At 46.7% G+C, this 22,081-nt stretch overlaps 1 protein-coding gene across 1 annotated transcript; it reads left to right on the top strand.

Moving 5' to 3' along the window:
• Positions 1 to 381: 381 nt before the first annotated feature.
• Positions 382 to 10,494, top strand: CPXM1 (carboxypeptidase X, M14 family member 1). Its single transcript, XM_044681793.1, has 14 exons — positions 382 to 832; positions 1,829 to 1,951; positions 2,174 to 2,283; positions 2,616 to 2,755; positions 3,180 to 3,270; positions 3,728 to 3,878; positions 4,059 to 4,147; positions 4,241 to 4,364; positions 7,239 to 7,435; positions 8,100 to 8,279; positions 8,423 to 8,720; positions 9,027 to 9,166; positions 9,372 to 9,474; positions 10,199 to 10,494. The coding sequence occupies exons 1-14, from the start codon at positions 382 to 384 to the stop codon at positions 10,492 to 10,494; spliced, it is 2,493 nt and encodes an 830-aa protein (XP_044537728.1).
• Positions 10,495 to 22,081: the final 11,587 nt, after the last annotated feature.

Here is a 22,081-nt window from a genome sequence, read left to right as displayed (position 1 = left end):
AACTCTCAGTCTCCTGGAGTCACTGCCCAGAGGTTCCCCTGTGGCAGGGGAAGATGGAATACTCGAGAAACCGCCCCTAGTTCTGGGCCTCAGTTTCCCTACTTTTGACTTCTTTCCGTAGGGGCGCTGGCAGGGGGTGGGACCTGAGCTTGAGGCGAGTCAGCAATACCCTCCCCTTATTTTCTGGGCTGGGACAACTTAGAGTGTAGGGGAGAATAGAAGGAAGGGGCGGAGGCAAGGGTTAAGGGGGAGGGGCAGGAGGAAGAAAAGAGCCAAGACCTGGAGGGAGACTCAGACCGACTGACCGAGGGACACCACGGAGCTTCACCCCCCTCTCGCCCCCAACCCTTCCCCTCATCTGTCCTATCCCACGCCCTGGCCATGCAGAGGTTCCTGCTTACCTTGACCGTGCTGGCACAGACCTCCCGCCTCAGCCCCGGTCTGGGGGCAATTCCAACCCTTGCCAGCCCAACTTCCCGCCTCCGGACCCAGGAATCCCCAGTCTCCCTGACCCCTAGGCCTGCAATTTCCCGAGACCCTACCGCCCTCTCCCCATGGTCCAGGACACCGAAACTCCTGGTCCCCCGAACCACTCCCACAACTCCCTCGATCCCCAATATCTCTACCCCTCGGCCCCGGCTCCCTGAATCCCTGACCTCTAGAATCCCTTGGTCCACAACTTCTCCAGCTCCTGCCACCCCTACCTCACGACCCAGAACCCAGACGACTCCAGTTCCTCGAACCCCAAGACCAGGGACCCCGGCTTCCCGAGCTCCCCATGCCTACACTCCGAGGTCTGGGGGGTCCAAAGAGGAGGCGAAGAAGGAGAAAGGTGAGACTCTCGACATCCTTATCCAAAATCTGGTCAGTTCCATGAGCCTTTATTGAATTGTCTAAAGATCTGAGTCAGCTCCGTTGATGCCTCCAGAAACCTTCCTGGGAATCAAGCTTTCTGTGGCTCAGCCCATTCCCTCTCCATTCCCCTCCTCCTTCTGAGTCACAGAACTCTCAGCCCCTTCCCCCTACACTCCTCAAAAACCTTCCACATTCCCTTCTCCCCCAACACTCACTCTAACACTCACATACTCACCCACATATGCTCACTGGCTCCAACATACACATACTTGCTTATTCACACTCCCATATTCTGGGTATTTGAGGCTCCTTCTGGACTCCCCTCCCCTATCCCTTCAGGGATCCCAGGCTTAGAAAAGCTCTGAAAAGAGATCAGACCTAGAGCTGCTAAGAGGCAGGATCTCTTATGAGGTAGAGGAGAGTTAAGGCTCAGAATGGGAGGGAGAGAAGGACTAAGCAAAATCTAGAGAAAAGGACATAAGCAGAGACATAGAGAGAGAGAAAAAAACATGAAGTTTAGGTGGGAATCCATCTAAACATGGACAGAGGGAGAGAAACAGAGAAAGGGGGAGAACAAGGAAGATTAGGAGACAGAAAGATAAGGAGAGAGAAACAGAAACAAGAAGGAAGAGGAGAGAGGGGGAAGGAAGAAATGGGGGACAGACAAGACAGAGACTCAGAAATTGTGGCACCAGCAGAGACAAGAGAGGTGGGGTAAAGATAGAGGCAAAGTGAGCCGGTGAGGAGGGAGGAATAAAATGACAGGAGAAAAGGAATCGAGGTACAGACCACAAATGTTTAGTAAACTGAATTGAAATTGCCTCTGAAGGGAGGAAGGGAGGACACAATATCATCCATTGTCCCTAGCTCTCTCCCTTCTAACATTATGAATGATGAATGTTTGCCTCTTGAGATCTCGCTGGCTTTTGCCCTGCTTGGATCTCCTCCAACCCTCCTATTCTTCTCCTCTCAGCAAAGCCAGTGCTTCAAGTCAGGGTCCGAGTTGTCAAGAAGAAGAAAGTTGTTGTGAAGAAGAGGAAGAAGCTGGGTCCAACCCACCCAAGCCCAGGAAACCAAGAGATCACTCCGGAGCCAGGTAGCTCCCAATTAAAGGACATTCAGTCAAGGGACATGGAAACATCCAGACACTGATACACTTGATACATACATATAGATACAGATGTGTTTGGATATACAGATGGCTACATGCACACTAGGACACCAAGAACAAGGATGGACTCATGCCATGACAGGCAGAAGCATGTGCATTATGGATCCCTTCTTCCTGTGTTTCCCCCTCGTTTATTCCCTTCCACAGGCTGCCCACCCCTGGGGCTGGAATCTCTTCGAGTCTCTGATGAACAGTTCCAGGCTTCTAGTAGCCAATCATATGGCCTGGGTGCCCACCGAGGAAGGCTCAACATCCAGGTCAGAAACTTCTCCCCAACTGTTCTGAAACTTCTTCTCCCTCACACCCTTCTGGACCCACATTTAATATTTAAGTCAACTCCCCTGGTTTTCCCCATAGTACAACCTACCCCCATATCAGATATCCCCCCCCAAACAGACAACAATTTGCCCCATATAAACCTTTATGCAAAGATGGAGAAAAATCCCCCAAGACAAAGAACCTTTTAGCAACAAAACAAAACAAAACCCCTTGGAGAACTTTCCCCCTGAAAAAAAGACTCCTCTCTCCCATTCTCTTTGGACCCCTCCCCTCAGGCCTTGCTTTCTCTTGATTTCTGTCTGTCCTGTAGTCAGGCTTAGAGGATGGGGACCTATTTGATGGGGCCTGGTGCCCGGAGACAGAGGACGATCGGCCCTGGCTGCAGGTGGATGCTGGTCGGATTGCCCGTTTCACAGGTGTTATCACCCAGGGCAGGAACTCCATCTGGAGGTGCTAAGGGCTGTTCAGACTGGGTTGGGCTGGGATGAACTGGGGTGGGCTGGGCTGGGTAGGCAAGACTCACATCAGAGCACCTGAACCTTCACCAAAGGCAGTGGCTGTAGAAGGACTTAGGAGGTTCTGGATCTCCAGGTTAGGATCTATTACTGGGAAAGAACTTGGACCTGGGAACCAGAACATTGCTCCTTTTCCTGGTTCTGTCCCAGACATGTGATTTTGCCTCTCTGGGGCTCATTTTCCCTAGCTGTAAAACAGGGAAGCTATCCAATGATCCTAGAGGATGACATTCTAGGAATGACTATAGCTGGAGTCACAGGATCGTAGTAGGGTATAGAGATGAGAAATTGGGTGGGAGAGAGGGAGAGGTTAATCCCTACAGCCTCAGGATTTATTCTTTTTCCTCTCTTTACTGAAGGTATGACTGGGTCACATCCTACAAGATCCAGTTCAGCAATGACACTCTCACCTGGTGGGGGACTAAGAATCGAAGCAGTGGACTGGATGAGGTGAATGGGGGCCCCGAAATGGGGAGCTTAGGAAGGAAATAGGAGGCTACATTGTGGGTAGACCAGCCTATTACCAGCATCCCAGGGCTCAGGTCTCTGTGACTCTCAACTGTGTCATTCCTATGAGATCGAACTGTCTTTCCTGTGCATAGGACAGCCCCTGTTCTAGACATGGGGAAGATACATGGGACATGGAGAGAAAGAAAGACAGTTATAGAGAGATGAGGAGATCCAGACACAGATAGACGGGGGTGATGGTAAAACAGTGGCACAGAAAGATCATGAGATAACAGGCATGAAGACCAGAGGGATGACAGGGAGATGGACAGACAGAAACAGATGGACTCAGAGACTACTGAGACTGGGGTAGGGTTGGGTAGGGACTTATTCTGGTCCCAGGGATCTTTAGAGTAAGAGTCTCCTGGGACTGGATTAAGCCTCCAATCTTTCTCCTCAGGTGTTTCCTGGGAATTCTGACCCTGACACACCAGTGCTGACACTGCTCACTCGGCCTCAGGTGGCCCGATACATACGGCTACTACCCCAGACCTGGCTACAAGGGGGTGCAGCCTGCCTCCGCCTTGAAGTGTTAGCCTGTCTGCTCCCAGGTGAAGACCCAGGGAGAGGGCACAGAAAGGACAGAAAGTCTGGGAAGCAGTGATTGGGAGAACAGAGCAAGGGGAACTTTGTGGCTAGGAGCTAAGGAAGGGGCCAGGATAATGAGACCTGTGGGAAGGGAGGAAGGTCAAGTTAGGATCCTGATGACAAGGTCTCCTCTTCCTACCCAGACCCCAATGGGCTTTTCCCCAGGGAGCCTCAGCTTGGATCTTCAGATCCTCTGGATTTCCGCCATCATGATTACAAGGCTATGAGAAAGGTCAGAGACTCCCTTGAACCATGATCCACTCTCTCCTTTTCCCACATTCCTCCTTTAACTACCTTGATTTCCTCTAACCTGTCATCTCCACAGCTAATGAAGAAGGTGAATGATCAGTGCCCCAACATCACTCGTGTCTACAGCATTGGGAAAAGTCACCAGGGCCTGAAGCTCTACGTGATGGAAATGTCCGACCAGCCCGGCGAACATGAGCTAGGTAGGGGCACAGAACCTGAGGAAATAATCTGAGGAATGGCCGTCTTGGGGGGGCAGACTTCCAGAATGAAAGAAGCCTCAGAGGGCATCCAGATCAGCTCACATCTGAACAGCCAAATCTTAGGATGAAGCCCTCCAGTGAGGGATCTTACCCTCTACCTCTTAAGGAGGTTTGGTCCACAGAGCCCAAATCTCTCCTTCCATCAAGTCTAAACTTCTCTGTAACCTTCCTCCATTGTTTCTAATTTCCTTTCTCTAGTCCTCAATGCCATATCCTTGCCCTGCCTGCCCCTGAAGTCTATAGACTTTTTTTGCTTTCCACATCATTCTGCTGGCTCAGCTGGGCCTTGTAATCCACAAAAACCCCAAGATCTTGTTCACACAAAAATCTCCCCAATCCTTCTGAAGGACTCAAGTATAGAATTTGATTCAATTTAACCTTGACAGAACTAGTCTATCATTCTGGTCTGTCAAGCCCTTTTGGGATCATGACTTCTAGCTCTGTGTTACCTACAGATTTGAAAATAATGTCATTTATGTCTTCGTTCATGTCACTGATGAAAAAGTTAAGCAGGACAAAGGCCCCAGGAGAGAGCTCTGTGGCACTTTACTAGAGACCTCCCTCCAAAGCAGGGGTCAGCAACGTATGGCTCTTTCTGCAGGAGCCATAAAGTCAGTTTTTTTTCAGGCACTGTTACAGGAGCGCACTGTGAGCACTGTACGGCTCTCACGAAATTACATTTAAAAAATGTGGTGTTTATGGCTCTCACGGCCAAAAAGGTTGCCGACCCCTGCTCCAAAGCAACTTTAGTCTATAAATGAGTAAGCTTCAACTCAGCCAGTTGTTGTTGTTGCTGTTGCTGTTGTTCAGCTGTGCCAAACTCCCTGACCCCATTTGGGCTTTTCTTGGTAGAGATACTGGAGTGGTTTGCCATTTCCTTCTCAGCTCAATTTACAGATGAGGAAACTGAGGCAAACAGGGTTAAGTGACTTGCCCAGGGTCACATAGGATAGGAAGTGTCTCAGGCTGCTTTTGAACTCAGGAAGATGAGTTTTCCTGACTCCAGGTCCAGCACTCTATTAGCCAAATTCTACTAGCCAGCATCCCTCCATTTTATCAACCTAGAAAGCATCTGGGACTCAGTCAGCTGCTTTGTCAAAATCTCTGGTCATTACATAGCAGTTTAGTTTCCCTCTCAGAAAAGGAAATCAAAATAGCCTGTATTTACAGAGGGCTTTAAACTTTGCAAAACCTCTTACTTATTAACTCTTTCCTGCTTCACAACAACAATAGGAGGTAAGTACTGCAGCCATTATTTATTATCCCTCATTAAAACAGCTTTGGGGGGCTCTTCTCCCCAATAACTTGCTTTGCCTCCAGACTTAACCTGCTGTTCTAGGAAGGTGATCAGTCCACACTTTGCATTTGGCACCTGGAAGGTAGGTAGGTAGGGAGTGGATTATTATACCCGTTTTACAGAGGCAGAAACCAGGTCCCTGAGAGGGGAGTCACTCATCTGAAGCTACACTGAGAGTGATGGAGGCAGGATTCAGACACCTCACGTAAGAGTGTAAAAAAATCCAGATTCAACGTCAATGGGTCCAAGTGTGAATCTTAGTTCTGTTGCTACCCCATGACCCTGGGCAATTCAGTTCTCTCTATGTCTCAGCTTTCTCCACAAAGTGAGATTTCAGGGCTTTTCACCTTCTTTTGTGATGGTCTGGTGAAGCCTGTGGATCTTTTCTCAGAATATTTTTTAAACCCTTCCCTTCCATTTTAGAATCAATACTGTGTGTTGGTTCCAAGGCAGAAGAGCAGTAAGGGCTAGGCAATGGGGGTTAAGTGACTTGTCCAGGGTCTCAGATAGTGTCTGAGGCCAGATTTGAACCCAGGACCTCCCTTCTCTAGACCTGACTCTCTATCCACTGAGCTGCCTAGCTACCCCCAGAATAATTTTTTAATACATAAAATATAATAAATACAAGATAGATTACAAAGGAAATTTTCAGTTATGGTGAAAAACAACTCTCAATTTTTTTTTTTTACAAAAAAATAAGTTCTAGAACCTCGGGTTAAGGATTCAGGTTTAAGATAAGCTCTTAAATCCCTCTCAGTGGAAACTTTTGGATCGTGTGACTTACAGGCCAGGGCCCTTTCTACCCGCCCACCCTTTATGGATTGCACAAGAATTATGAGATAGATAACAGAGATGCTGACTCGTCTACAACTATTTGACCCTGGGGATACCAGTAGGGAGGGGACCAGAGACAGAGAGAGAGTGCTAAGAGAAGGATAAAAAAAATGAGGTTCCTAAAGGCCTCAGTGATTAGGAAATTAGGGTCAAAACAGAGGGATGAGGAAGGAGGAGGAGAGGTACGGAAGGGATTGAAGAAATGGTTAGGGGGCACAAGATGTGTAGAAAAGTAATTAAACAGAGACATTAGGTGATGCCAGAGATGGGGGGGGGGAGCAGGTAGGTGGCTCAGTGGATTGAGAGTCAGGCCCAGAGACAGGAGGTCCTGTGTTCAAATCTGACCTCAGACACGTTTTAGCTGTGTGACCCAGGGAAAGTCACTTAATCCCCATTGCCTAGCCCTTACCGCTCTTCTGCCTTGGAACCAACCCACAGAATTGATTCTAAGATGGAAGGGAAGGATTAAAAAAGAAAGAATGAGAAGGGGCACTTGAACCAGGATTCTCCTAGAGGTGAATGGGGGGCTGTGACTGTCAGGTTCCTCTGAATAGGAGGGCTCCGTGTCCTACCTCTCCCAGAGCCAAGTATGGGACGGACCAATCCACTGAGACGGAGGGGCCAGGACTTCACGTCCCCCTAGGAGAGCCTAGGGCTCACCTCGTGGTCCGTACTTTCTCCAGGAGAACCAGAGGTGCGATACGTGGCTGGCATGCATGGGAATGAGGCACTTGGCAGGGAACTGCTTTTGCTGCTCATGCAATATTTGTGTCTTGAATTCCTCCGTGGAAACCCTCGGGTGACTCGGCTCCTCACTGAGACTCGCATCCATCTGCTGCCCTCGATGAACCCTGACGGCTATGAAATCGCTTACCGACGGGTATGGTCTTCTCCTTGACCCCCAGGCCCCAGCGTCCTTTGTGCTCTCATGACCACAAGACAAGCCCTGGGTGGGATGCTCTTGTAAGCCCTAGCACCTTCAAATATCCAAAGGCCACATGAATCTCTGAGCCTTAACCCTAAAGTCCAGTCTCCTTCCAGGAGCCCTGATGACTGGGAGATTACCCTGGGGGGGTGGGGAGTGATGTTAGTGGCTCATTTCTGGTCCCTTAATTCTCTAACCCTCATAATTCTCAGTGAGTCACCATCAAAACTACAGGGTCGGGGGCAGCTGGGTAGCTCAGTGGATTGAGAGTCAGGCCTAGAGATGGGAGGTCCTAGGTTCAAATCCGGCCTCAGACACTTCCCAGCTGTGTGACGCTGGGCAAGTCACTTGACCCCCATTGCCTACCCTTACCACTCTTCTGCCTTGGAGCCCATACACAGTATTGACTCCAAGATGGAAGGTAAGGGTTTAAAAGTCTTATTCCCTAATTTCTGACCCCCAGGACCTAATCATCCTCTGTGAGCCTCAGGGACCGCGTTTGGGGCTTGACCGTTATGTTTAAGGCCAGAGCACCAGCCTCCAGTCCTGTCTGGGAGCCTCCGAAGGTCCCCTGTGCTTGTGAGAGTGGTCTGACGCTGAGTTCTGTTCTATCCCACAGGGCTCAGAGCTGGTTGGGTGGGCTGAGGGACGATGGACCCACCAGTACATTGACCTGAACCACAACTTTGCTGACCTCAACACACCTTTATGGGAAGCTGAGGATGACGGACTGGTACCCCATACCTTCCCCAACCACCACCTGCCACTGCCAGCTTACTACACAATGCCCAATGCCACAGTGAGTGACAGTCCCCCCCATTGGGAGCGGGGATACCCCACATAGACCGCCTAAAGACGCTCATAACAACCCAGAAACACTCCAGCCAGCGCCTCAAGGCTCCTGGAAAATGCTTCTCACCTTGCTCTGCCCACCATCCCTAGGTGGCTCCAGAGACTCGTGCTGTGATTGACTGGATGCAGAGAATTCCATTTGTGCTGAGTGCCAACTTACATGGCGGAGAGCTGGTGGTGTCCTATCCCTATGATATGACTCGGACACCCTGGGAAGCCCGGGAGCTCACTCCCACACCTGATGAACCTGTATTCCGCTGGCTCAGCACCGTCTTCGCAGGGACCAGCCGAGCCATGCACGAGCCAGGCCGCCGGCCCTGCCACAGCGAGGATTTCTCACACCACGGCCATATCATCAATGGCGCCGAATGGCACTCAGTTGCTGGGAGTGCGTGAACCACACCCCTACCCTGTCTCCCCAGGAGTGAATGAGCCTCTGCTCTGTGACCTCTCCTTTCTAGGGTTCTGTACCCGTGTCCTAGAATCCTAGGAGCCTCCAAGTCCTCGGTATCATCCTCTCCGGGGCAGCTGTGTTCTCTAAAGCATATCCCCAAGTGAAACCCCCTCCCCAGTGTAGTCGTGTCCTATCCCTAGACCATACGAGTCGTTGACCCTCCATGCCTCCTCTATCCTTGGGGCCACTGAATCTCTGGAGTGGGAGAGCCCCCAAGGTAACCTCCCCCTTGACCTGCAGGTATGAATGACTTCAGCTACCTCCACACAAACTGCTTTGAGATCACTGTGGAACTCTCCTGTGACAAGTTCCCGCATGAAAGCGAGCTGCCCCAGGAGTGGGAGAACAACAAGGATGCCCTCATCACCTACCTGGAGCAGGTTTCTCCCTAATCTTTGATCCCTGTTTGCAAGGGGGGCTTGGTGTCACCTAGTCACCACCTCCAATTCCTACCCACCCCTGAGAGCTTGGGCTATGGGGAAGCTGGCAACTTCTTCCCTGTCTCCCTCCTTATTGAAGACGATTTATGGGGTAGATGGGTAGGGAAAGTGGGACCCAAGCTCCTTTTGTGTCTGTGCCTACCAGGTGCGAATGGGCATATCCGGGCTCGTGTTAGACAAGGACACAGAGCAAGGCATCCCGGATGCTGTCATCGCTGTGGACGGCATCAACCACGATGTCACCACGGGTAGGTCAACAACATGAGCCTCCTTCTTGCTGTAACCCAATGCTGCCAGAAAGGACTACTCATCCTTGAAGTTGTGGGGACTTTGGAGAGTAAGGAGAAGCCCTCAGGGTGAAGGGAGGGGAATTGGAGGAAATTAAGAAGGACCCAGGAGGATTGGGAGAACTTCAGTTTGGACCAGAATCCCTTGGCATAGGGGAGGGAAGATGGAATTGGAAAAAGGTGAGAGATTGGTTGGTAGAGACTGAGCCAAAGGCTCTGAGGAATGATTAAAGAATTCTAGAATTTGGATCAATTTGGGTTTAGGGGAGTCACTAGAGTTCAGCTGGAGTTGTGGGGGGCCTGGGAGTGGTTAGGGCTAAAGCATCCCTGGGTGGGGCTTTTATGGAAGTGGCACTGAGGGCAGCTAAGACACTCTAGTTTGGAAAGAAGGACCTTGACTAGTTATTGGAAAGGTCCCAGAATAGGGGTGGGAGTTGCCCTTCATTAGAGGCAGTCCCGAGTTTGAGAAGAGTCCTGTGGCAAGCTGCAAGGGTAGGTGGGGATCTGGAGGGGAGCCTGTAAAGAGTAAGAGGGTAGCTTGATCCCAGATTTAGGGGAGCCCAGCAAGTCTCAGAAGGGCAGGCAGGATTCTAGGGGCTTGTAAGGGAGTGGAGAGGGTCAATTCTGGCAGTCATTAAATACAGTCTAGCTCTAGAACCTAACAACCCTGTGTCCCCCTCTCCAGCCCCAGGTGGGGACTACTGGCGGATGCTGACCCCTGGTGATTACATGGTGACAGCCAGTGCAGAGGGATACCACTCGGCCACAAAGTCCTGCCGAGTCTCTTTTGAGGAAGGCCCCACTCTCTGCCACTTCCGTCTCAGCAAGACACCCAAGCAGCGGCTTCGAGAGCTCCTGGCATCAGGTGCCAAGGTGCCCCCCGACCTAAGGAGGCGGCTGGACCGCCTTCGGGGCCGTGGGGTGAGGGCAGGTGGCGCTGGACGCTGTCCTGGGGGCTGTCACAGGCAGGACCTGGATTAAAGACCTTGTGTCACCACCACGTGTGTCAGAGTCCATCTGTAGGTCGAGCCTTCACAACTAATTCATTCATTCAATCATTTAAGATTTTTTTAAGCACCTGTAGTGGACAGTGCCCTGGGCAGTGGTAGGGGGACATCCCTAGATAAGACCCAGGAATCCCAGTCCTCACAGAGCTCAGAGCTTGGTGGGATGCTAAGATGCAGACCCAGAAAACTATGATACTCCTGTCTAGCAGGAAGGGTGGGATCCAAGCTGAGTGATGTGGCTCAGTGTCCTAGGACTTACCCTTCCCATGCATGCTGTTCATCTTTCAGCACAGATGTGGTTATCTCAATCCTCTGCTCAAAAATCTCCCTTCTGCCTCCTAAATAATAGTCTGAGTTAGCACTTAGCATTTACAGAAATCTTTTTAATCCTTGCAACAACCTGTGGGTAAGTGCTATTATTATTCCCATTTTACTGATGTGGAAAGAGAGGCTGAGAGGTTAAATTACTTCTTGGTCACACAATTCTAACTGCCAGTTGTTATTCACTTATGTCTGCTTCTTCTGACCCCATTTGGGATTTTCTTGGCAAAAACACTAGCATAGACTTCCATTTCCTTCTCCAGCTCATTTTACAGATAAGGAACAGAGGCAAACAGAATTCTATGATTTGCCCAGGGTCACACAGCTAGGAAGTATCTGAGGCCAGATTTGAATTCAGAGAGATGAGTAGGAAGACCATTGCTCTAAATGCTGCACCACTAAGTTACCTGTCAAAGGTAGGGTTTAAACTCAGCCTCTCAAAGGCAGGAAATGCAATTGGGATGCCTTGGGTTCAAACCAACTTTTTCCTGGCTTAGCCCATGGTCCTATATTGTTTAATACTCTTTGGATCTGCCAAACTGGATTGTTCTTGTTTTAGCCCAACCCCCAGAGGTTGTTTCTGGAAAATCAGCCCCTAAAGCCCTTATTTTTGTTTTCTACTTTTATTTTTATTTTTCCATTAACAAGCATTTGTTTCCTCCCTTTCCATTCTTCCCCTCCCTCCTGACCCATTTAGAAGAAAAATAAAACCCTTGCAATAAATATGCATAGTCAAGCAAAACAAATTTCTGTCTGTTTGGCTTCGAATGTCTCCTTCTCCATCTCATCACCTCTTTGTGAGGAGGTGGGGAATGCCAGTCCCCTGGAATCACATTTGCTCACTGCATTGATCCAGAGCTCTTCTCTAAGTCTTTAAAGTCCTTAAAGGGCTTTGCTGTTGTCAAGAATCAGGGGTCTGAGAAAGATCCAAACTGGCTTGGGGATGAAGCTAAGTATTAATAAATGAGTAAAGAAACCAGACTTCTTCAGCTGGACTGTAAAGAAGCAGTGGGAGTACGTATTCTGAGATAGCTCACGGGAGTCAATTAGACTTTGGACTCTAAACAAAACAAAGCAAAAACTACGGAGCACTGAAGTCAGGAAGAACCTGGATTCAAATTGGATCTCAGACACTTCCTAGCTATGTGACTGTGGGCAAGTCACTTAACCCCAATACTTAGTATGGATTCTAAGTCAGAAGATAAGGGTATAAATTAAATTAAGATAGGAATAAAATTAAAATAAATGTAAACTTATAAAATATATAATAAAAATGTAAACTTTATAAAATAAATGATGTTAATATAAAAACTTTAAATTTAAAAAACTAAATCAAAAAACTGGGCTTCCTTCTGCTTACTGAGCATACCTTATGTTTTCCAGCCTTCCTACCTTTGCTCAAGCTGTGCCTCATTGTCTTTGCCTGGGAAATCTTACTTATCCTTTTAAGTCTACCTCCTTTGCCATCTCCTCTGTCACATCTTCCCCAGTCTCCTCCAATCATGACATAGTTTTGCCCTTTTCTAAAACTTTCCCAGCTCCTTTCACTTGGTCACTGTTTCTGCATAAGCCCAGATCAGGTTCAATCTAGATTTTATCCTTGCTAGCATCTTGCTCCCTACTGGATTGTGAGTTCTGTAGGAGCCAGCTGTGAAGACCCCAGTGTCAAGAACAAAGAATCGGGCTAGTCAAGGACATCCTGGTCCCCCAGCCCTAAGGCTTCCATCTTTCACTACTCGAACTCTTCTTAATCCCTAACCCCCAACCTAAGGACCAGAACCTCTTCCTCAATCCATCCCCATCCCCATCCCATGGGCTCAGAGACCTTCTACCCTTGACTCCTAATCACTTACCCCTTCTGTTACTGCAACTGTCACTGGCTGTCCTATAATGGTTTCCCACACTTATTTCTTCTCCCCTGGTCAGTATTGGTCAGCATATCAGGCACGTACATGCGCACGTGTCTGTGTCTGTGTCTATGTCTGTGTCTGTGTCTGTGTCTGTGTCTGTGTCTGTGTCTGTGTCTGTGTCTGTGTCTGTGTCTGTGTCTGTGTCTGTGTCTGTGTCTGTGTCTGTGTCTGTGTCTGTGTCTGTGTCTGTGTCTGTGTCTGTGTCTGTGTCTGTGTCTGTGTCTGTATCTGTATCTGTATCTGTGTCTGTATCTGTATCTGTGTCTGTGTCTGTGTCTGTGTCTGTATCTGTGTCTGTGTCTGTGTGTCTGTATCTGTGCCTCTGAGGGTTTATTTATAAGAGGAAAGAATAAACAGGTCTAGATAGAATACATCAAAGGAAAGTCAGTAGCTATCTGTGGATCAAAAGAAATTCCTCACTCCCACACTAGGTGTCCCTAAACTTCTCAAACCTATATTCTAGAATGTCTTGCATGTGAAAACATTCCTCTTTTAACATCAAAGATCTTATAGTCCTTCCTACCTAATAATAGTTGTATTATTAGTATCTGTTGATTGAGAAAATAATGTTTGAAAAGTTACCATGAATTCAGTAACACTTACATTTGTTTTTTCTTATTACATATGCATTTATATACATGTACATTTAAAAGGAACAATGCAACCTTCAGCAATTATTAGAGCTCGACTCACATAGTCTAAGTTTAACTAAGGATTTCTCAATAGCCAGTCTTTAAGACTCAGACTCCTACCTAGGGTTTCTCCATTTGGCTCATGTCTACACACACACACACACACACACACACACACACACACACACACACAAACCCACCCTCGGCTCTCATCATTTGGACTAACAAGACACTAAATCTTTATTTAGCCTGGCAGCAAACTAAAGGGATTCATATTGGAGCCCATAAATAATGGAGAAAAACTCTTTTGTTCTTTTGTTCTCACCATCATCAGGGACTCTCTAGTCTACATAACTTACATTTCCAAGGAAGGGAAAAAGCACTTATTATATTATTATATATACCTACTAAAACACAAGTATAGATTATCCCTCCACCAAGCCTCAGCTCTTCAGTTTTTGTACTATTGAAAAGATGGACTTTATGGTTTGTCCCCCACTTCCCCATCCTAATATATACTAAAGAGAAATGATGGGAGGAAAAAAGTGGGGAGTTCAGTAAACAGATCACAAGCCTAGCACAAAGGCATGATATAGTTAGTACTGATGAGAAATTCTAATTATTTGGACATCTACTAGAGTTCTCTCTCTCTCTCTCTCTCTCTCTCTCTCTCTCTCTCTCTCCCTCCCTCCCCCTTGTATGCCTCTATCTCTTCTCCCTCTCTTTCATCTCTCTGACTCTTCTCTTTGTCTCTCTTTTCTCTCTTTCCTTCCTGTCCTTCTCTCTCTTTCTTTCTCTCAAAAGAAGAGCAGCTGATAAAGTCTTTTTTTGGTAGGTTTAAAAAAATTTTTTTTCTCCTTGGTTACATGATTCTTGTTCTCTCCCTCCTCTCTTCCTTCCCCTATCCCAGAATTGACAAGCAATTTCACTGGATTATACATATATTATCACTCAAATCCTATTTCTATATTTACTTTTATAATAGAGTAATCTTTTAAAACCAAAACCCCAAATCCTATAACCATATAAATAAGTGATAAATCATGTTTTCTTCTAGATTTCTACTACTACAGTTCTTTCTTTCTTGCTTGCTTGCTTGCTTTCTTCTTCTCACTCTCTTTCTTTCTTTTTTCCTTCCTTCCTTTCTCTCTCACTCTCCTTCTTTCTTTCTCTTTCTTTTCTTTTCTTTTTTAAAAACCATTTCCTTGGGGGCAGCTGGGTAGCTCAGTGGATTGAGAGCTAGACCTAGAGACAGGAGGTCCTAAGTTCAAATCTGGCCTCAGACACTTCCCAGCTATGTGACCCTGGGCAAGTCACTTGACCCCCATTGCCTACCCTTATCACTCTTCTGCCTTGGAGCCAATACACATTATTGAGTCCAAGACGAAAGGTAAGGGTTTTAAAAAAAAGGAAAAAAAACCTTACCTTCCATCTTAGAATCAATACTATGTATTGATTCCAAGGCAGAAGAGTGAGAAGTGCTAGGCTATGGGGATTAAGTGACTTGCCCAGGGTCACACAGCTGGGAAGTGTCTGAGGCTATATTTGAACCTAGGGCCTCCCATCTCTAGGCCTGGCTCTCAATCCACTGAGCTACTCAGCTGCCCCCTTTTTATTTTTTAAAAAATATTTTTCTATGGTTATATGTAGAGTTTTAAATATAATACATTTGCATATACTATGTGATAGATGTGATCATAGTTGGCCTATTTGCTTTCATTCAGCTTTTAAGCTATGGAAAATCCTCAAAGAATTGGAAGAAAGGGCTAATTTCCCATTGTGTCAAGTGTCAAGAGATAGATTCATCGTCCAGCCTTCAAACTAGCCAATGAGATTTTGGGAAGCTGCCCATCTTGGCTACCTACTCCAGTCTTACTTCCCACTTGGCCCCAGTTCGGTTGCTCCCTCCTACTCTGATCTCTACCATTATCCTTCCAGGGTAGCAGTATTTATCCATATTTGACACCAGTGTGACCTCCCTAGAACCTTTTCTCTCTATCTGAAAAAATCCCCTCATTCACAGAGAAATAGATACTGAACATACTGTGGCCACATAGTTTATCAAATGTAGAAAAAATGAAAGGAAACATGTTAAGTGCTCTTACAAGGAGCCTTCCACTTCTTTCTAAATTCCTTCCACTTCTGTTCATATTTCTTTAGGCATGAGAGGAGAATTCTTGAATCTCATTCACTCACAGCTTGTGGAATGAGGAAAAGGTATGTAAATCCAGGACCTCAGATTCAGGTCATGGAATATGAAAAAGAGACAAGGAAAGCAGAGGAAAAGAGGTATCTGTCGCCTTGCTTTTGGCTCACCAATCCACAAGAGTTTGGAACTGCTGACACCTTAACTACTTTGGACTTTCTTCCTTCCTTATACTTTGATCACTACATATACTCTGCAGTTTGAATTTGGCTCCACAATGCTGGTTATACCTTTTCCTGCTGGTCAAGTCACTGGCAGAGAGCCTTGAATTGCTTCAGACTAGCAGCCCCAATCCTTCAAATTATCTGTTTCTTACTCATACGGTGAGCAGGAAGCCTACTCAATTCTTGGCTCCCCATTCCCAGGATGGCAACCAGGAAACCTCTCAAGGACAATGAAAAGAAAATGGAACCCTGCCCCCACGAACTCATGCCCAGATTCCTCCCCTCCAATCTCAGGCAGGATTTTCTAATCCAGAGGGTTCTCCATTTGTGTGAATTTCCATGATCATTCAGTTCCTTTCAGTTTCCCCCACTTCAAATCAAACAGCAGTACAAGAATAGTGCAGAAGCATCAGCTAGAGTTGTAGATCAACTTCTACTTAGAAGAAGGTCCCTAATGGAGAACCTCAGGGACTTATCTCTACTTGATTCTGATATTTTTTATGGACTTTGATAAAAGGATAGATGGCATAGGAGATAACAAAACTAGGAGAGATAGCTAACTTGCTGAATAACAGTCACATTCCAAAAACAAAACAAAACTTTGAAAAACTATAACCATGGTGGCAAACCTATGGCACGTGTGCCAGAAGGGACACTCAGAGCCTTCTCTGTGGGTACACTCCGACACAGAGTTCAACAAGTTTGTTACTAGAAAGCCAGAGAGATGCAGGGCCAGGATACTGCCCTCTCCCTCTCCACCCACACTTGAGGACATCACCTGCCCCTCTAAAAGGTTCACCATCACTGATATATGTTATATTGAATCTCTGGGAGCTAGGAGTTCACACTGTGATTGACAGGTATATCAGTTGGATGTCGGAATGTTCCCAGAGAGGCATGTGGACAGGAGAGGGCAGTTGGCCCGGGGGGAGGGGTGTAATAAAACCACCCTGGTAGCCCTGGCAGAGGTTCTTGGTTCTTTCTTTTCCCTGAGACTGGAGATCAGTGGATCCTGGTCTTTGTGGGATTGAGACTTGCAAACTCAACCCTGCAAGCTCCTCCTGTTTGTTCCTGTACCATCAACAACTGTACCCAAACCATCATCTCTTGATTCTTCTGCCCCTAGATATTAGAAAGTCAATCATCTTAGATATCTAGGTCTCCCAGGGCCCGGGAGGGATCCGGGAAGTGGGCAGGAGAAGAAGAAGAGGGTGGAAAGGAGTGGATATCTCAAACTGGTTAGGCTTTTCATCTGTTCTGGTGTGGCTCTGGCCAGGCTGTACCTGAGAGAAGCTAATCATCTTAATTCATTCACTTGCCTACAGTTTAAAAATTCATCAGTATCATTTTAAATTAGGGTCTCCCAATACCTCCATCCAAACCCATTATCCTCCTTTGTTAAATACAACCAAAGTTTAAAGTACCTTCCTGAAGTGGTTATTCAAAGCTTCTTTGGGAAGGGAGAGACGCAGTCAGATTCCAACGTTACCCAGCTAAAGAGCCCACTAAATAATATCAATTAACCCCAGGTGGGTTCTGAAGGGATATCATCCATTGACCTAAAGGATCCTGCCTGGGCAACTGTTATAAAGGAGAGAGCTGTCATCCTATCCTCTCTCTGTACTCCATCTACATCTACATCTAATAGGAGTAGTGTCTTTAATTATAACATATAACATTGGGTTGAATCTAAGATGAACTTTTTTTTTAAACCCTTGTACTTCGGTGTATTGTCTCATAGGTGGAAGATTGGTAAGGGTGGGCAATGGGGGTCAAGTGACTTGCCCAGGGTCACACAGCTGGGTAAGATGAACTTTTAATAGGGATAAATGCAAAGTCTTATTTGGAGGATTAAAAAATGACCTTGACAAGTACCAGATGGGGGAATATGATTAGATAATCACTCATTTGAAAAATATTTTGGGGTTTTAGTGAGTTACAAGCTCCTTATGAGTCAACAGGATAGAATATGATAGTAGAAAAAACCTTGCTCAATCTTAGTCTGCATAAAGAGGGATATAGGGTTCAAGATTAAGGAAGAGATAGTTCTCCTGCATTCCACCATGGTCTATAATCTGGTAATCAGTTCTAGGGCATTTTTGAGAAGGATATGATAAACTGGAGATTATCCAGATTAGGGCAACCAAGATGATGTACTTATAGTAGAGTCTTAGATTTGGAATCAGAGGACCTTGGTCCAAATTCTCTCTGTGACAACTGCCAAATCATCTAACCTCTTTGGACCTCAGTTTCCTACTCCATAAAATGAAAGGGGGTTGATCTAGGTAGTCTCCAAGATCCTTTCCAGCTCTGAATTTTTAATCTTGTGTCATATGAACAAGCATCTGAAGGAATAAGGAATGTTAAATTGAAGGAGAGAAGATATTTCTGGTAAGTATTTGAAGGGCAATCTTGTAGAAGAAATGTTATTTTTATTCTGCTTGGTCCCAGAGGCCAGTGGGTGGATATTAAAAAGAGTCAGATTTAGGTTTGATGTGAGAAAAAAAAAAAACACAATAAAACTATGGAAAGTGAAGCAGGTTTCTTCAGGAAGTAGTACATTTCCCTAGCAAAGTTTTAAAAGAGTTAGCTGGATAGGCATAGCTAAGTGGCACAGTGGACAGAGTGGCAGACCTGGAGTTGGGAGGACCTGGGTTCAAATCTGACCTCAGACACTTCTTAGTTGTGTGACCTTGGGCAAACGACAATTGGCTAGCTCTCGCTGCATATGAACGCTGTGGCCTGTGTGAAGCGTCCATCTAGGAGTGTGGGTGACCCAGCCTGGACGTTTAGGGAGCCGCCAGGACCGGGATACGAGAACAGATGCTTTGAGCACACTCAGTGATGCCGAATCCAAAGAGAAACAGTCCAAGGGCGTATCCAGAGTCCTGCCCCACCCCTTTCTATTGCTCTCTCCGTTGGCCGTAGAGGGGGCGGGCCTCGCTCGGGGCCATCCAATCATCGGCCTCAGGGGGCGCCGGCGGCGGATCACGTGGACCCCGCCCAAGAGGTCCCGGAAGCAGTAGCCGCAGGAGCCAGGTGAGCACCTTAGTCACGTCTCAGTCTTTCGATCCCGCAGCTTTGGCTCCCCGCTCTGGTCCTAGAGTGGAGGGTCTACGGGTGGAGAAGGGAGGCAGACAAGGGGCGGAGAAAGGGGTTCTGCCCTCCTCTCACCCCTCCGCGGATTTCTAGGCTCGCGGTCCTAGGACCCCAGGCCTCAACCTACCACAACTCCACGTATGCATGCGGATGGACTGGGTAGAGAGAGCCTGCTCCAGAACCTGCTGTAGCTCCCTGGATAGCTCCCGTCCCCATACGGGGAATCCGAGGAGGAGGCGGGGCACGGGGTCCTTTGTGGAGAGGCCCAGGAGAGGGGGGGAACAAGCCAAGTACCTTCCTGTAGTCTCGTTGGGGTTGCTAGGGGGAGAGCGAGACTTGAATGCCGGCCCCTGGTGGACACTTGGGAGGTCTTAAATGCCAGGTGGAAAACCCTGTGGTTTTTTTCCTGAGGTTTTTTTGAATCCCAGAACGGATGTGAACCGGGTTGGGGAGAATATTAATTGGAGCAAGCAATGAAGAGGGACTGAGCTAGGGAGAGAAACGTTAAACCAGGAGTTCTTCGGTACTTTTTTTGGTACTTTTTTGGCCTCTTTGGTGAAATCTTTTATTTATTTATTTATTTATTATTATTAATGGAATCCTCAGAAAGATGGTTTTTCAGTAATGGAAAGAAATGCTGAACTCAGAGGTTAGTCAAAATAAAGATATCCCACCCCCACAGCCAAGTTCATAAGATCCCATCACGTTTAAAAATTCCTTCCCTATGGGGAAGATGTGAAAAGTTATATCAATTGATTGGCTATAGGAGATGAAAAAGGAAAGAGGCAAAGGCGCCTGCTGTTTTGAGCATGGGAGCGGGAGTCTGATAGTGCTATCAAATAGAATTACAGGAAACTTGGGAAGAAGGGTGGACAGGACAGGAAGATGAGTTCAGTTTTAGTTGGAAGGAAAATGAGGGGTCAACTAATCAAAAATTCCCATTATGACTTACCCAAGGGGTCATCTACATTTGAGAAAGTTTGGTTACTCCACTGAAGACCTCCTAAGTTGACATTGAATTATTAAGGATAGCCCCTGAGGTCCAATCATTCATCCTGTTCTAAAGTCATGTAGTCATACTATAAGAAATTTGACAGGGGGTGGGTGGGGTTTAGGGGAGAAGATGAATTCAGTTTTAGGTGAATTGAATTTGTCATAAACCCAAGGATGCCAACAGGATTTCCCAGGTGGAGCATTCTAGCACAGATTAGGAGATTCATTTCAGAGGAGAAAGTAGAAACGGATACATAGATTTTAGAGTAACAGGAATATCAGTTTTCATTGAAGCTGTGGAGATTGGTAATTGAGATCTTCAAAGGAGAGGCTAGAGAGCAGAGGCAGCATTTTGTAGTAGAGAACACTGAATTAAGTGTAGAAACTAGATTGAGTTCCAGACCACTACTTACCCTGTGGCTGAGCAGCAGGTCATTTGACGGCTCTGAGCCCCAGTTTCTTAATTTGTAAAATGAAAGGATTAAATCAGGTGATCTCTAAGATTGTTTCATGCTCCAGGAACAAGAGAAGGGAGCTGAGCCTTGGGAGGTACTCGGGTTTTAAGGATTCTGTCAAGGAGCCAGGTAAAGATGGATTACAGAGGGTAGGCAAACCAGAAGAGAACAGTTCCCCAGAAGCCAAAGGAAAAGACAATCTGGGAGGAGTAGGTAGCCAGTCTAAAATGTGAAATTCTGCAGAGAGGGCTAAAAGAATGAGGACAAGTGCAAGGCCATTATATGTGTAGGTTAGGAGGTCGCTGGCGAGCCTAATTAGAGTAGGGTTGGAAGCTAGCAGGGAGTCAAGAGAGTAAAAGTAGGCAATGACAGTGAAGAAAGTGTGGGTATGGGTGACTTTATGGGATTTTCTCAGTGAAAGACAGGAACTGTATTATATATATAGCATCTGACCTTTGGCCGTGCTCTCCTCCTAGTTACCTGTTTTTCCTGGTTTTTATGACTGCTCTCTTGGTTCCTCTCTGACTGCTTGTTAGACTCTTTTGCTCTTTTCTTCATCTCTTTGACACTCACAAACTGTGTGTCCTTTTTAAGAGCACTCATCTCTTCCCTCTCAGCTTCTTCCATTGGTGATCTCACTGATACCATGAGTTCCAGTATCTGTGTAGATGAATCCCAAAGCCATATATCCAGCCCCAAATTCTCCTGAGCCTCATCCCGGCAATACTACCTGCCTGATAGGCATTTCAAACTGGCTGGTCCCGTAGACAAACTCAACAAGCCCCAAATAGAAATTATGTCTCCTTTTATATCCCTCCCCATAACCATCCCCCTTCTGAGTTTTTCTGTTACCACCCAGGGGATCACCATCCTTGTGGTCACCCACATTTGTAACCTTGGTATTATCCTCTGCTCTTCTGTCTCCTTTACCCTGCAGAGCCACCAGTCCCTCGCCAAATCTTGACAGTTCTTTCTCTGCAATCCTTCTGGAAGATTAGTTGTAAGCTGTCTGAATAAGTCCCTGGAAAGGGAGGCTGAGCCCATAGTGTGGGCATTCCCTCCCCTTCTCATCCCACATAGAGCCACCACCCTTGTTCAGGCCCTCATTGCTGACTTAGATCTGAGCTTTCAAACATGTGGACCACACTTATGAGCACCACCCAAACCTGATTCAAATGTAATTGGGGAAATATTTAACAAAATAAATAAAACCCAATAAAATAAAGATAATATTGCATTTTTCAATTAAGTCAGTATGCAGTTCACAGGGATTGTTATATATATTATTGGCCCTTTTTCTATTTGAGTGTGACATCACTGGCCTAAACTATTGCCATCATCTTCCAAATGGTTTCTGGACCTCAGGTCTGTCCCCACTCCAATACATTTCCCACTCAACTGCCAAAGTGATTCCTTAATTCATGTCTGACCGTGTCACTTCTGCCTCCTGTCCATCCCTCATTAAACTCGAGTGGTTCCCCTTTACCTCCAGAATCCAATAAAAAGTATTTCAAACTCTTCCTCACCTAGCTGGGTCCTTCCTTCCTTTCCAGTCTTCCATTCAGCCCCCCTCAATAGACTGACCTGCTTGCTCCTCCTCACATATTTCTTGATTCTGGGGCTTTGCACCAACTGCTCCCCATACCTGGAATGTTGCCTTTTCCAACCTCTGACTTTGAGAATCTCTGGCTTCCTTCACGATTTAGCCTAAATACCACCTCCTCCAGGAGGCCCTTTCTGGTGTCCCCAGCTTTGAGGGCCATCTCTCCTGACGTTACTTT

The sequence above is a fragment of the Gracilinanus agilis genome, chromosome 6, assembly GCF_016433145.1.
Source record: "Gracilinanus agilis isolate LMUSP501 chromosome 6, AgileGrace, whole genome shotgun sequence".
Taxonomy (NCBI): Eukaryota; Metazoa; Chordata; class Mammalia; order Didelphimorphia; family Didelphidae; genus Gracilinanus; species Gracilinanus agilis.
This window is presented reverse-complemented; position numbering and strand designations above follow the sequence as displayed.